The sequence below is a fragment of the Pezoporus wallicus genome, unplaced genomic scaffold (assembly GCF_028554395.1).
Source record: "Pezoporus wallicus isolate ANWC-B61680 ecotype Strahan unplaced genomic scaffold, APGP_CSIRO_Pwel_v1 contig_6312, whole genome shotgun sequence".
Taxonomy (NCBI): domain Eukaryota; kingdom Metazoa; phylum Chordata; class Aves; order Psittaciformes; family Psittacidae; genus Pezoporus; species Pezoporus wallicus.
This window is the reverse complement of record NW_026642251.1, coordinates 339,917-356,704: the sequence shown is the minus strand read 5'-3', so window position 1 is coordinate 356,704 and position 16,788 is coordinate 339,917. Positions and strand designations below refer to the sequence as shown.

The 16,788-nt window shown below is 39.1% G+C and overlaps 1 protein-coding gene across 21 annotated transcripts in view; it reads right to left on the bottom strand.

Moving 5' to 3' along the window:
* Window positions 1-16,788, bottom strand: part of ANK2 (ankyrin 2) — a 223,374-nt gene that overhangs the window by 110,887 nt on the left and 95,699 nt on the right. For all 21 annotated transcript variants that reach the window (XM_057428311.1, XM_057428318.1, XM_057428308.1 and 18 more), the window contains exon 5: window positions 2,663-2,761. In XM_057428311.1, coding sequence (XP_057284294.1) covers window positions 2,663-2,761 — 99 coding nt within the window. The remainder of the gene's footprint in view (window positions 1-2,662; window positions 2,762-16,788) is intronic.

The following is a 16,788-nucleotide window of genomic DNA, read 5'->3' as shown; positions in this document are numbered from 1 at the left end:
TCACCTTTGGGAACATGAGAGCAAATCGTGGATTAGAGACCCTATGAAACTGAGCTCATCCTTACTCTCATTTTGTACGTATACGGATGTAAGTGTGAAAGGAAATGAGATATATCCAAAGGCAGTGCAAGTTTCAAAGCTTCAAAGAGAACATCATCCATTTCATTTGCAACACTTTATCTTCCACCCTTCTTAGACACAACTCTATCTGCATCCCTCTCCTATTGCTTCTGGAAAGGATGACTGACCACAGCTTGGAGAAAGCATTTCATTTCCCCACCTCCCCACACTGAGGACAGCCAGACCTTGATGCTAAACAGAAGGTCCTTCTCCATGTATCTGGTTAGCATCCTTTTATCAGGCTGACATCCCACCTTATTTAATATATCATTTTCTCCATTCTGTTCAAGAGACTAACTGTGCGCAGGTGTGAAAGCAGATAGTGGGTCAGACCATCCTTCTGTAACATTAAAATCACTGAGACCATCATCTCAGCAAGACCTGAAACCAAAACTTACTGAGTTCAGTCATAAGGGAGTAGAGAGCCACTACTTTCCAATCCACAAAAGTGAGAGGTGACCTTTCCAATGGCAGAAGACAGACTTGGACTCAGTTTCAGAGTGGGGGGGCATTTGATTTTTTTCTCTCCCCTGTGCCTTTTTTAAAAACTATCGGACTATACTGTGAGCTCCAGTGACATCTGAATGTCTGCATTCAAGTAGAGACCCCATTAATTATAACAATCTTGGTCCTGCCAACTAATGAATGAATTTGCAGTGCACTTGACCATCACAGCCAGTAAAAGTCACTGGGAGAAAATCTGCAAGCAGGTGACCCCAGGCCTCAGCCATGCCGGGCTCCTGGAGAGCCCCAGTTCCACCTGGCTCCCTCACAAGCAGCGTATTTCTGCCACATTGCCTGGCAATCACATGGGATTTCATACTTCAGAAAGCTGACATGTAATGTGATCGCCATATATGCATGCCATGAGAGGATTATTTCAGGAGCTGTAGCCAAATGGTACAGTATCCATTGAAAGAAGAGACAGTATAGCAGCTGTTAACCTTAGTGATTCGGTTTAAAAGAAAGGAGAGTGAGCATAAATGGCCCATCATTTTAAATTCATGCATTTCTGAAGGCAATCCAGAATGGGCATGTTTATGTGCAGAATAGGGAAAGTAATAAACGTGAGCAAAAGCTCTGGCAGGAGAGGAACTTTCCTATTACCACTTAACATGGCACATCCATATCCCTAGAACAAACAAAAGCCAACACGCTTTTCAGCACATATCCTCCTCACTCATCCCTTTGGCTTGGTATAAAAGAACATTTGGCAGAAAGAGAAGAGCAGGAGATAGAATGAGCACAGGCCTCATGACCTAGGAGTTTTTCCCACTGCCCTTAAATCTCCTCATTTTCAGAAGGAAGTTCTTACGATTGAATTCGTCTTCAGATGGGGTCACGTCTCTTACTCTGGTGTTCACCTTGCTTGCACTGAAGTTACTGCGCTTTACAGCACTGCAGTTACATCCAGAACCAAGCAATTAATACCATCCTTCTGCACATTTATACCCTGTGGCCAACAGTAGAAATAAAGTGCCCGAGGACAAAACAGCACTTTGCCTGCTGAGCTCGCTGATGTGATCCTTGTTAGTCATTTGATTTCCAACTTATGCTAATCACCAAAAGTGACAAATATTCGTATGTTACACAAAGTCGCAGGCAAGCCTCAGAAGCAGAATAACTTGTCTGGGCAATTGCTCCTCACTTAGGGGAACAGGAGCAGGAGGTTAGACTAAGAGACCTCTTGGGGCCCCTTTCTACTGTGGAATGGTTCTGGGAACCTGGCACCACAGAGCCCCTACTCATGACCTGATCTAGAAGGAAGCTTGTCAACAACTGACTGTTGATACTAATAATTTTTATACTACTTTACACTATACACAGGTACCATTCTGGACACAGTCTTCATAATCCTAATCATGGCGTCCAGATTATGTTCCAAACACTTTGTAGCTTGCTGAGAAAGAAGCTGAAGCAAACCTCCAAACTACCTTTCCCCAGAAGACCCCTTATTCAGCCAAGAGTGTGAGATACACTCTATAATATTCAATTCACCGATTTTTGCCCAGAATTTTTGCCCCTGTTGCTGAGGTGATGATACTTTTAGGTGCTTGAGACTTCATGGGTTTTGTTGAAAACATAAATCTGTTCAAATGAAATGCTGTACCTCTCCACTTACACTGTGACTTATCTACTATCCACTCCATTCTTCTGACCACCCTGGCCTCCTGTAATTTCTACAGCCCTAGGGATCTCTCTTCAAAGCCTCCATCATTTTTCAGAAAAGTGTCCAGGAAGTGGGTATGAGAAATGGGCACAAACTGAAGGTGAAAATCCTGGGCTTACTAAACTTAGTGGAAATTTTGCTGTCAAATGTACCCAGCTGGATTTCATCCCTTGACTTTTTACCACTTCCAGAACCATTCACCCTAGTCATCTGTGCATGCAGAAAAAAAGAATAAGATTCATAAATATAGCTCGTTTGAAATTAAAGTACAAAAGTTCTCAAAATACTCCATTTGAAAAATCTTTTGGCTTTAAGCAATCTGGATGTAAAGGCAAAGGAAAATAACAGTGTGTAAAAAAAAATACACCTCACCTCAGTAGCTGTGCTTTGGTTGGCTCCATTCTCCAGGAGATACTTCACCACTTCAATGTGGTTCTCTTGAGCTGCCATATATAAAGGAGTAAAGCCATTCTAGGAAGAACATACAAGGAAATATTATCATGAAGAAATAGAATCTACCAACAATAATGAACTCCAAATAAGTATAAAGCTAAAAATTAATTTGTGGTTTTTTTATCTGAAATGTTTTAAGTATGTAAGCAGAATAACTTTGTGTTTTTTAACTTAATATAGTAATGTTTAACATCGCTTAAACCCACAAAACTCTGTGTTTTCACACTAATTTTCTTTTGATACATATTTTAGGGAAGCAATGGACACACTATTCATACAGCTATTCCTTGCTGATAATGCTCAGGGACTGTAAAGCTGTCAATAAAGTTTTGTGAGAGCTGACAGGGAAGCAAGGGTTTCTTCCATTTGTTACACTAAGCAAAGACATGATCCCCCTGAAGACCATAAAGCCAACACCTCATGACAAGCTGAGCAGAGATGACAAAGGCTTAACATACTACATAAAATTTTGTAATACATAGAACATTGCAAATCATCAAACATAAAGGAACTGAACCTTGCAAAATAACAACTGCCTTTCTGACAATAAAGGAGGTTCATCTCTCATTAAATTATAAAAATGCATCAAAATGGCCGAGAGTCCTTAATCTGCTCTGGATAATGCTCTCGTTAAAAAAACTCTTCTAAGTTAATCAAACTACAGGCAAAATCATTAGAAATACAAGTCCTTTCTTCCCATTAAAATACTTTAATGCAAACAATTTTAATTAATTAGCTACAAAATCCTTATGAAAGGAAGGCATGGAAGTGAGCTGTCTGCCTGATCAATAACTCTTCTGTGAGTTAAGACTGTTAAAAGGGCCCTAGAACAGCCTTTCATATCCTGTAGATTACCATATAAGATAAGAGGACACAATTACCTATGTTTCTGACAGCATTCTTCTGTACTGGAATGGCACTTTTAGCTAGAACCAGACTTCACACTTTTTTTTAAATTATTTTTTATCTCGCATTCTATGACAACAAATGATAAGTCTGCATTTACATAAGCGGTCAGAATTGATGCATAAACTGTGATAACCAAGAGCCTTGTTTCAGAGAAGCCAGTATTATTCTTTCTAGCAAACTTGCTGTGGAAACATTCCAATAATTTTCTATGAAATGACATTTTTCAGTCACTATATAATACAGTTATACAATAACTGTATTATGTCTTCACAACCCCCCTCTGCATTAACAAATGTCAAAGATTGCTCAGGCAATAAATGTCATTTATGTTGTATATGTCATGTGATATATGCCACATATGTTATAGCAAGTCTTTTAATACTGCTTTGCACAATATTCTGGCACTTCTATCAACAACCTTGGGACAGAGAATTAAAAAATAGCACTCAGAGAACAGCCAGCAGCAATGCAATGCTAAAACCTTGACACTGAGATGTATTTTGAATGGCACTGCACAGTCCATAGCAGGTATTATCCAGTATTCTCAATAATGATTCAAAGGATGGAATAGAGTGCTCTTATAAGAGTTACAGACAGCACGAACAAGATGACCTACAAGTACACCACCCAACAGGATCATAATTAGAAAAGTTCCTGTTATCCTGAAGAGAAGAGCTGGAAAGGTACCACAGTAAGGACAAATACAGGTTTCTCCACTGCTGCAGAAAAAACAAACTATGCAAACATGGAATGACAAGAAGAATTCTGTAGATGAGGACCTGGAGGTCCCAAGAGGTCTACCAGAGGGCCATTGGTCAATGAGCTCATTCTGCTGTAATAAAGACTTTTGTTGCATTGGTGTAAAAATACATCTCCCTATGGAAGCTATTTTTCTCAAAGAAAAATCTCCAGGCATAGAGACTGAACTGGCAGTGGGAATTATGCACAAATTGGTTTCTTTTTGACTTTGTACAGAGTAGCAAAGGGAAAACTGCAGGCAACTGAGTTGTCTCACTGTTTTGGTTTTCCTTCCCACTCCAGAAAGAAACAATATGGCAACCTATTAGGAATAACTAACCATTATGAGGTACTACCATGAGTAGTACCATTCCTACCATGAGGTAGCAATTTTCGACCTACCTCATTGGTATTCTAATACTAAAGTCTAATGTAGCAGTTTATTAATTGGTAATATGTGCCATTTGTAAACCCCTCCTAGCTGATTATTACATAGCTGAATACAAGGATCATACCGACTAATCTAAACTGGGGGAATATGAGATTTTTCAAGCCCAGGTAAATCAACTTGCTTAAAAGCTTTGAAGAATCTTACTTTTTCTAATCAACTCAAATCCCTAATTCTGGAACACGATCAGGGCAATAAATCCTGGATTAGGAGACATAAACAATATGCACATGACTTCGTAACCATTGTGCGCTAAGTAGTACTAAATGCTTTTCCACACAGAGACCCAGCAGAGTGCCCATTATATCAAGGATATCCTCCTCACGTGCTATAATCATACCTGAAACTACAGCAACTCGGGGAGGAAATTCTTGCACATAAACTTGTAGCCTTTTTTCTTTTTCCCTTCAAGCTTTATTTATAGTGTAAACCTACTGTGTATATATACTTTTTTAAAAATCTGGTTTATTTTGGAAACTGCAACACCATTCCAAGGTCTATATGCAAAACTGCCTATACAAAAACACACTGGAAAAGCTTCCCCTGAATTTCTCCCCCTGGCTAGGTCAAGCCTGATTTTTCCTGCTGGCAGGATCAATTCCACTTTCTCCATAAGGATCTGGTTTCAGTGCTTCTAATTGCAGTGTTCCCGAACTCAACACATCTGGCTCTTGGACAGAAAATGCCTATTTTAGGATTTCCAATATTAAGGGCTCTCCTTGGCAGGGCTCTGCCTGATGGAATGACCTGCTAGCCCTACTGCAGCTCTTCCTTCTCATTTTTGCCCCAGACCCCAGGACTTGCATATGCCTCCTCCCATCCTGAATAGTTTCTATCATGTGTTTATCTGTCTGTATCCCACACAGCAATTTCTGTCTGGCTCAGACAGTCCTGCAGTTAAAGGGAAATGCCCACAACAAATGCATATACTTCTCTTAGTTTCCTTTACTCTTGTTAATCTAAAATCCCCTTCCCTCTTTCTCATCTTTTACTTTCAAAGACCTATATGCCAATACTTGGTCTCTCTGTTCTGCTTCGAGAGATATTCCAAAGCTCAAGACCCAAGATCTCTGCAAACTGAAGAAAATGTATTTCCCTTAGACTTCTGTTTCAATACCCCAAAGCAGCTTCTACTGAATCCACAACATTCTGGTTAATGGTTCTCCATGGACATATTGCACAGGAGACTGACCTCTCCCCTTAGCACATGGAAGGTTTACTGGTACACATACAGAAGGTTTACTGGTCCAGGGGTGGGAAGTCTTTATTTCAATGCATTTTCCTTCAGCTTTTGAACCCAATCTCTATAAACACAGTCCAGAATTAAAGTCAAAACACTAACTGTGGCATACAAATGTGACCTGGAAAAGGCGAAATACATTTTTCCTGAAAGCCCAGCTGTGTAATTATGGTATGTCTGTATGTTTACGCTTTGTATGTCATCTGAAAAATAGAAATTAATGTTGTAATGATATACAACATACATTTTCAAACAATGATTCCATCAGAGTATTTGTAGCGAGGACAGAGTACTCAGATTTTATTATCCTTACAAATGTATACTGCAAAATGTTTACTACTATCAAATAAAGTTATAATGAGAAATTAACACTAAACAAATAGAGTATCTTTTACACTCCATTCTTTCTACTACATTCACTGACTTACTTGCTAATTTGAGAAAATCAGTAGCTCTCAATGATTCTTCAAGTTATTAATGCAAATTGGCAAGTCTACATATGACTCAGAATTTGTATAATTAAATTTTGCCGAAGCCCTAATGAAAAACACAGTCTGAAGAAACAGAGGGATTATTAGAGCATTTAGAAAATCATCCAAATAGTTGTATGGCTTGGTTGAGCTTTCTTGTATGGCAGGCTTTCAAGGAAAGCCTCTTTGCATGGCAGTACCCAGTGATCACAAACACGCGTCTTCCAAACTGATCAGCAGAGCCAATGTGTTTGAGTGACAAGTTTGTCCATGAAGATCTGGCCTTAGTGTCTATATACTTACAGTATCTATGTGCCATACATCCACATATATCTCTTCATATTCATACTGATAAGGAAAAGAGAGAAAATCATGATATATTATCTCTTCCCTCAGCTGGCCTCTTTGAAGATGAGACATGAGAGTTCACAACATATCCTGTGATTAAATAGGTCATGTAAACCCAGATGCTGTATTAGAAGATCACCAAGGTTACCAGGGAAGATGAGACGACCAACATCTAACACAATTATTTATATATAGCAAATGCTCATTTCTACTCACTCTTTGAGATGTCAGAGGGTCAACACAATCATATTGCCTGATCCAGACCTCCTCTGCCTCTCTATCTCACTCCACGGGTTTTCGTTTGGTGTTTTGGTTACCTTCTCCCCCCCCGGTTTTGTTTCACATCAAGGAAATTAAAAGGTTGTTTGCTCAATGTTATAAATAAAAGCCAAATTAGTTAGGATTTTTTTGCTACCCTACTTCTCAAGCAACATTCAGAGAAGATCATGCTCAGAAAATACTGCCCATATAACAGCTCAGTTTCCTTTGGGTCACTTTAGAGTTTCAATCACAGGACCTGGCACTTAACATAAACTATGAGAATCCTTCGTGTAATTGCTCTACTTTCCTCCCTATGCCCCCTTCTCTTCCTGCTCATTAGAATTTAAGCCAGTCCCAAAAAATAACTGATTCTGGCACAAAGGATGGGACAAGGGTGAGACAAACTTAATCTAAACAGCTCAGATTATAAAATTTTCTGATTTATGGTCATGCATTAATATACCATTTTATTCCATAAAATAATGAGAATTTCTGGGTGCTTTAAGTTCAATAACCGTTTCAGTATTTTTTCTATTATTTAGAATATTGCTTAACTTCCACAAGAATGGCAAGTTCCTGATTTAAATTTTTATGCAGTGATATGCCACTCATCTCCGTTTTCCCCATTTTTCCACAGACATTGGCCTAAACTAGTAATATCTACATCTCACCTTAATAGTTAAAAGACAGTAACTCTACCTTCACTCACTGTTTCCCTTAATCTCAGTCTCCAGTAATCTCCACTCCAGCAAAGGCTATTCTCTCTCAAACAGGAGAACTTTATGCAGGGAAGAAAAAGGACGGAGGCAACAGACACAAGTTGAAAACAGGAGGGACTTTCTGAACATCAGGAACACTTCTTCACTGTGAGAGTGACTGAGCACTGGCACAGGTCACCCAGAGAGGATGTGGAGTCTCCATCACTGGAGATGTTTAGAAGCCATGTGGACATGGCCTTGGGCAGCCTGCTGTGGGTGAGCAGGGTGGGCTGGACAAGATGACCTCCAGAGGTCCCTTCTAGCCTCAACCATTCTGTCATTGAAGGAAAAATCCTATAATGATCCAAGGAATTAACACCAATAAATGAAATACAAGAGTTACAAATAAATGCAACACTGCAAGCTAAATTAAGAACACACATCTTGATAGAACCATCAATAGCACAATTCTGGGAACTTTGTTGTGCATTATGCTCAGAGCATTATTTTCAGCCATTCTAAAAATAAACTTTCCGTAACAGGATTGTATCTTCACAGGAGAGATTCTCTGCCTAAAAGGGTGAATTAAGGATAGATCAAGGTACCTACTTTAACTTTTAAAAGTTGCCTTTTTTGTTTATTTGCTATCTTACATCAAAATCCATATTTTTTTTTTTACATACATATGTATTTAAATATGTTTGTATATACACACATCCCTATATATAATCTGTAACTTCACCAATTACATTTCTCTGTTCCCTTAAAATACATCATTTTCCATAAACCAAATATATAATCCACATTAAAACAAACATATAATCCATATTCTTTTTCAAGAGAAAAAAAAAACCTCAGAAATATTTTGACTATTATATCTATATTTATATTCAAGCAAATATGCAATAGTGGAATCTGTGAAGATATGCTCAAGGGAAATTCATGGCATGTAATTTTAAGTTGCCAAATTTAAGGCGCCTGAGGAGTATCATTTTGCTATGCAGTAAAAGGCAAGTGGGCTACTCCACGCAGAGATTGAGAATATCCAAATCAAGAGCTGACAATTTAAGCAGTATGAAATTGGGAATGCAAAGGCAGATGGAAGGAACTACCCTTTGTCACGTCTATAACTTAGGATGATTAGAAGTAACATCTTTACTATCAGAACTGGAAAAAAAAATTGACTGCACTGTTGTGATGCTGACAGCACCTGCATGGAGGGAATTTTTGTTCTGTCTATATTCACATTATGAGTGAGAAAGATTCAGTAAAACCACCTCGTGGGTACATCAACGACCAGCTAAATTAAATACTGTAGATTTCTGGTACTGATGAAAGCACTTTATGTCTTCTGACCAGATTCTCTCCTCTGTGTTTCAAAAGGAGCAGCACATTTTCCTGGGGTATCATTTGCTTTTATAAGAAACTTATAAAAGTGCTAGCAAAAAAGATGACACTCAAATCAGATGGATGCATTTGTGAGCACAGAATTATACAATATAAAGTGGCACAGCTGTAAGGGCACAAAAGAGCTACTAGATTTTTCTCTACTGTGAAATTATTCAATCAGTGCTATTTAGGTGACAATCCTTATGTTCATTACCCACAGCAGACACTGAGGTCTGCTGCGCCCCATAGTCTCTAAAGATTAAAGCTGAAAAAAGCATTTAGGAAAAAGGCTGGAATTACTGGATTGGGGGGGGGGGGGGGGGCTGGTAAATCTACTTTACTAGCTTCGTCAGGGCAGAGTCTTGGTTTTGCCTTCCAAACACAGTACAGTAAAAGAGTCCCACATCTCCATATCACCGTGCCGCTTCTTCTGCAGGTGACACCAGAACCTGAGGTTCTCATCAGGTTGTTTTTCCTTTGCTATATGAATCACTTAGGGAAATGGGAAAGCCCCACATAAATGCTCCAATACTAGCAATCACTATCGTGTTCACACTCTGTTACCCACTAATTCTATGTCAACCTGTAAGTACCGCTTTAATGTTACATGCACAGGCATCCCGCTCAACTCCACTTTGAGGGCTCCCTGAGATCACACTTCAAGATCAGGAAGAAGGTTGTTTATTACTAACTGGTAATCACTGTAAGAGACAGGCAGCTGAGACTTAGACTAGTTTAAGGCAGGACGAATAAATATCTCTATTCTTTCATTGTTCTTAATGTATTACTTTTGTTTACATCAAAATCCACATAATCCTTCAGAAGGCATTTCTTCCAGTTAAGAGGTAATCGGCCTGATCCTTTATTATGTTACCAGTAATGAACTGCAGCTAAATGACTCCTCTTGATAAACAGAATCTAAATATCTGTCTCTCTAAATATACTGATATAAAAGCAGAAAGCCCAGTTGGTGGAATTAAAGCCTTTTGCCGTAATGCAGCAGAAAATACTCTGCAAATTACGCTCCATTCTGAAGGTAAGATTATCTTTACAAACAGCAGGGAGAACAACCTCTGCTAAAGCAAATCCGAGGGCATCCTGAGAGAGACAAGCTGAGAATCACCTAAATCTCCCTTTGCTTTTGTGGTAACATTGAATATGGACATTCAATGAGCTCTTATCACTCCTTTTTGGGAAAGCATATTAAGGCTGGAAATTTTGTGCTACTCTAAGGATTGCTTCAATCTCATGGAGAGTCTGGATAAGAATACTCTAACAGTCATGACAGCATCTTCTCTGTGTTGAAATAGGAAGTGGCAACCCTAAAGGGGGCAAATTTAACCAAAAAAAATTCTTGGCTAATGAGCTTGCAATGAGCTTAGAGCAGGGTATTGAGGAAAGGAAACCAGAGGGCTTTTAAATAACAAGATCAGCTTGGGGGAGGACTGATTTACGTAATCCTTACTTTCTGTATCTGGGTCACTTTAAATAATCTAATGATTAAAATGTAGCTCCTCCTTTTCTGAGGTCCCCTAAATGAAGCAGCACTTCAAGCACAACCTTAGCAGCTGACAGGCAACACATTCGATTCTAAACTCAGCGGCAAAAAATTTTAAAAGTGAAAGGAATTATTTCCTTCTTAGTGACTCCAGGAAATGATAGATCCCTTACAGTTACTGGAGTGAACTATATTTCCTCATTTTATCTTTCACTTTTCAACTCTTTGCACCTCAGTCACTTGACACTTGTCAAATCCCCTCATCCTAGGAGGTGCAACTCCTTGCATGAGGCTAAGTTTCTTTGACCCTGTTTAGAGGAAAGGAGGGTCAGGATGGATCCATTCCATAAGGGATCCATGGTCACAACAGATCAGCATCATTGCCACAGGGACTCAGTTATTGAGACTATTGCAGTCAGGGTATTGTCACATTTGGCAGGCTAATACTCCAGTTATCAGACGTCTCTGATGTCTATACACAAGTCAGAGGATAATCTGACTTCAAGAGAAAGTAACAGGGATAAATGATAATTTATCAAAGAGAAAGGTTGGACTGGCTAAACCTGGTGCTATTTCTTCCACCTGAGAAAAAAATGATCAAGAATTGGCACAAGAATTCCTAACATGCCACAGAAGCAGACACTCATTGAGAGGAAGATTACAAAAAAGCATTACTATTAAAATACACAAGCAACAACTAAAAACAGGTTTGGGGTAAAGAAGCAATCCAGCTCTGAAAGGAAGACACCACTGGACTCTGAATGTGAAGTACCTACAGGATCGCCCAAAGAAGTGATTACACATTACATCATTCCATGGGATGACCTTGTTCTGCTCTGCAAAGAAATGTAATCAAAGCTCAGAGGAACGGGCTGGACCAACCCCAGTAGATCCGTTACTCATTTCGTATTATAGTTCGCACCATTCTGTCCCCAGACAAAATGTTGTTTTAGCAATGAGTGCAGCTTCGTCAGATTCTATACATGACCAAAAATCAAGGTAAAATCTAGAAGAGAAATTGCAGAATTTTTTTTTTTTTCTCTTGATAACCCAGATCTAGTTCTTCTAACGGAACTAGGAGCAGAGTCAACCAAGTAAAAGCTTTAGAGATACACATATATTTTCTTCAGCACTACTTGTAGCAAAAGGCACTTCTAATTGAGCCAATTGCACACTTGTCAAATCCTAGGTGGAATTCTATGCTGAAAAGGGACCAGCAGCTTCTAGATCTCTGCCTGTTTCTGGGTGTGCCCTTATTTAAGCATTTGCTTGCAACACACTCAGGGAAGATGTCAGCTCTCAAACGATATGCATGCGGGTGAAAGTGGAGTCATTCAATTAGTAATCACTGTGCAATTAGGTTTTGTATCAAAATAGAAATTACTTTTCTAAAAATAGCAGCAATGACATATTAGTTCCAGAGGAACAGACTTTCTAAAAGAGGAAAATGAACAATGTAACAGCTCTGAAGCCCAGCATGAAACTGAAGGGCAAAGCAATCTAACAGAAAAACAAAATCCATAAAATCAAAGGCCCAAATGCTTAACAGCCTCAAATAGTACAGATGGGATTTGTAATCTCAGTGGTTACCATGTTTTTAATAGCATTTTCTGAGATAATTCTGTTATTTTTTCATTGCAAGGAACTACAGTGTGGTGTTTCAGATGTCACTGCTGGTAACTTGATAAAGACCAGAATTTATGCAATTTAATGAAGAGAAGGAAAGGAAAAACAATAAATTTCTTTTATCTATCAGTTTATTGGCAGTGAAGAAGTTTTGTCACTGTGACAAATTGTCATCACTGGAAGTGAGAATGACCTTGAAAGATACCAAGTTCTTTAAAGAGGAAGTTATGGAGAAACCTAAGTAACTTCACTGGTATTAAATCACTAGCAAAAAATCGCATTTAGGAGGGGCCTAAAAAAATAAAGTGTGAAATAACAGAGATACCAAGGAGAGAATGTAATATACCCTTAATACCAACAACTGTTCCTGAAAGATTTCAGAGTGACAGTACAGCATCTATTTTAAAAAATGTAATTGAGAAAAAAAATATAAGAAAGAGAAACAAAGCATTTCAGCTATAGTTTCTCACTTTTTAATTCAATTTTACCTTTAAATTCATATTTTTGTTCATTTCTGACTTTCCTAAGTAAGTTCTTTCCTGATACGACTTTTTCTCTCCACCTTCTCACCAATGACATACTTCCTCAAAAAAAAAACCTTAGTATTTGAGTATTCAAGCATATTCTGCTCATTCTCTCTTCCTATTTCTATATAACTTCATAATTTTCTTTTATGACAACCTCTAGTTAGGCATGCTTGAATCTTTCTGGATCTTTTATCATAAATCACATTCTCTTTTTTATTAATTTTGAAGTTTGTTTTCCTTCTCTTTATTTTTCTAATGTTTATTTTCCATGATGATATATGTGTTTCTTGAGTACATTAATGCTACTGTGAGTAGAAAGGCAGCATTCATTATCCTCATTCCATTCATGAAGCATAACAAAATTACTTTTTTATTTTCCAAGGAAAGCAGCTGGCAAATCAGAATTAGAACCAAAATCTTAGGAGTCTGCTCAGAGCCCTAACTAAAAAAATACATCCTTTCCACCCATCATATAAACAACATATGTTCATTCATATCCAAATTACTAGTTACATGGGAACATGTGTGTGACTGCTAACACAAATACTTTTCAAAGTGCTGAACACTCTGAATAAAAACTACCTAAGTACATTTAATATTTGCCCAAAAGGAGACAGATCTAGATCCATATGACAGAGCGGTCCCTGCCAGGGACAACTTCCACTGGAAATGCCACCTCAGCAGCAAAAGCCTCTGAACATCTCCTGCCTGAAGCAGCTATTGCCCACCTCTTCTGCAACAGATACCCAGAAAGACACAACCCATTGGCCATCACAGCTGGATCACATTGCATGAAGGACTCACCCTCCTATTCAAGTCAACAAGACTTGTTTTATTAAGACAACATAGCATAAAGCCGAGTCATAGATAACAGCACTTGCAATTCAGACTTCCTGGAGGCAAGGAGGCAGCAGTACTGGAGAAAAAATGTCCTCCATTAGATTGATTCAATCAACTCAGGTAGCAAATACCAGTTAACAAGACTATGTACATCACACAGGATATCCAGTGCGAACAGTAAGCACATTTAAAAGTAGAATACTACATAAAATTGGCCACACTGGATGGGGCTTGGAACAATCTGGTCTAGTGGAAGGTGTCCCAGGCCATGGCAGGTGGAATTGGAAACAGATGACCTCTAAAGTCCCTTCCAAACCTAACCAGTCTGTGATTCTATGATAAAACAATACCTGTGAAAACCATTTCCAATTCTGTACAATTTTTTTCATTTATTTTTCCTAATTTATTGAGAAAAAACCTTTATGAACACATTCTTTTTTTTTTACTGCTAGTTCTTGACAGGAGTATCATTTTTACAATACATTCTTTTATCATGGTCAAAATCCTAACATTAAAGACATTATCTTCTTATCTTCTTCATATGAAAATGCTGATGAAAGTATGAAGAAATCATACAGTGATGTCATTACAAAAGGAGTTTGTTAATTTTTTGAGTAATGGAATTACAACATTTCCTATCTTTAATAGAAGTAGGCCACGAGGATGATCAGGGGACTGGAGCACCTCCCGTATGAAGACAGGCTGAGAAAGTTGGGGCTGTTCAGCCTGGAGAAGAGAAGGCAGCGTGGAGACCTCATAGCAGCCTTCCAGTATCTGAAGGGGGCCTATAAAGATGCTGGGGAGGGACTCTTCATTAGGAACTGTAGTGATAGGACAAGGGGTAATGGGTTAAAACTTAAACAGGGGAAGTTTAGATTGGATATAAGGAGGAAATTCTTTCCTGTTAGGGTGGTGAGGCACTGGAATGGGTTGCCCAGGGAGCTTGTGAATGCTCCATCCCTGGCAGCGTTCAAGACCAGGCTGGACAAGGCCTTGGGTGATACAGTTTAGTGTGAGGTGTCCCTGCCCATGGCAGGGGGGTTGGAACTAGATGACCTTAAGGTCCTTTCCAACCCTAACTATTCTATGATTCTATGATTCTATGGGGAGTGTTTAACCATCAGTTGCCCTGAGAGAGCTCTTTAGCTGTTGCTTTGGGGTGAAAAGCATAATAAAGAAAATACTTTTAAAATCTTGGAGTCAGGCACCTTAAAGATATTTTCAATTTCTCTTTCTTTTATTCTAAAATGTAATGAAGGTACAGACAAACATCCATTATATAAACCTATTTGTTCATCTCTTGCTCTCTGCTTTACACTGTCCATCATAGATTTGTAACATCAAACAGCGAAAAACCCCTCCAGCTACCAGTTTCTCAGGCCTGAGAAAGCAAAATGTGGTGCCAACCAGACTTTGGATGGACTCTGACAACTCAAAAACTTTTACCAACTTCTCTATGTTCCTAATGCTCAGGGAATGTGCTACAGAAGAGGATTGAGAAAAGCATCTCACACAGGCCCAGCTATCCCTCTTGAAACTCTCTGCAACCAAGGCAGCTCCTAGCTGCACTGTTAAATCTGATCACCTCTTCTTGTTCTGCTCATGTATCTGCTGAGATTAAGCTAAGGGCCGTTATCTTGCCTACAGGCACAAAGTGCTAGGAGAATTTAATTTTGAAATTAATCAACCCCTGAAGAGTGACTTGTTTTTCTCCTTGTCTTTGTTTACACCATTACTACAGAAATGGTATCTGTAGTCAATGAATGATACACTAGGACTCAGAACACTGTTAGCTCCATGATTTACTTGAAGAATGTCACAAGCTGACTAGATGCTTCAGAAAGACGCATGTTCTTTATCACATATAGTCCTCATCTGTACCATATGCTCAGTTCCTCATAGCTACAGTTGCCATTGTTAAGGTAGCATTTACAAACATTGACCTAATTATTCATTTGATAAATTGTTCCTAATCCTAAACAGAGGAAATAATACACTCAAATATGCGTTAGGATAACATGGTCAGTTATTCCATGGTGCTAATAGCATGCCTGTTTGATAGGGCAGAGGAGATAGAGACAGTTAGCTTGAAAAAATGACATTTGTGTCCCCAAGGAGGCCACAGAGATGCTCCGGGGGCTGGAGCACCTCTCCTATGAAGACAGGCTGAGACAGTTGGGCTTGTTGAGGAGAAGGCTCTGTGGAGGCCTTGTTAACAGTCTTCCAGCGCCTACAGGGGCTACAAGAAAGCTGGAAAGGGACTTTTTATAAGAGCACAAGGGGGAATGGCTTTAAACTGACAGAGGAGAGATGCAGATTAGGTATTAGGAGGAAGTTCTTCCCTGTGCTGAGGCCCTGGCACAGGTTGCCCAGAGAAGCTGTGTCTGCCCCATCCCCGGCAGTGTTCAAGGCCAGGTTGGATGGGGCTTGGAGCAACCCGGTCTACTGGAAGGTGTCCCTGCCCATCACAGGGGGGTGGAACTGGATGAGCTTTAAGGTCCCTTCCAACCCAAACCAGTCTGGGATTCTATGAAAACAAACCATCATCTAGCTAGTTTGCATTATGTTGTTCACTGCAACTCCAGCACGTGTCCTTTCTAGCTCTGAAACCACAGAAGGCAGGCAGGTGCTATTGCAGCCTCCCTGAAACCAGGGACAGGGGAACTGGTCATCAATCAGTCCCTGCAACAACACTCTCCGGTACATTTGAGAAGAGCAGACAAGATTCCTATCAGCAGAAATAACAGGGCTGTCTTAACAATTGGTTTGCCTGACAGGAAAAGGTGAAATTCCTCAATTTAAATGCATGTTTCAAACTTCAAAATTCTTTCTGATCACTTACAGAAAGAGTTCAGAATCCTGGTGTAAGCTCTCTTCAATTTTTTAGCCAACAAATTACCATGAAAAGCAACGGTATCAATCAAGTCTTCAACAAACTGTCTTCTTTATTGATATAATGCAGTATTTTTACAATTTGAAACATTTTAGAAATTCCTAGTGTGCTTTAATAAATTGTCTCAGAAATATTTCCATCAACAACAATGCGAGTTTCT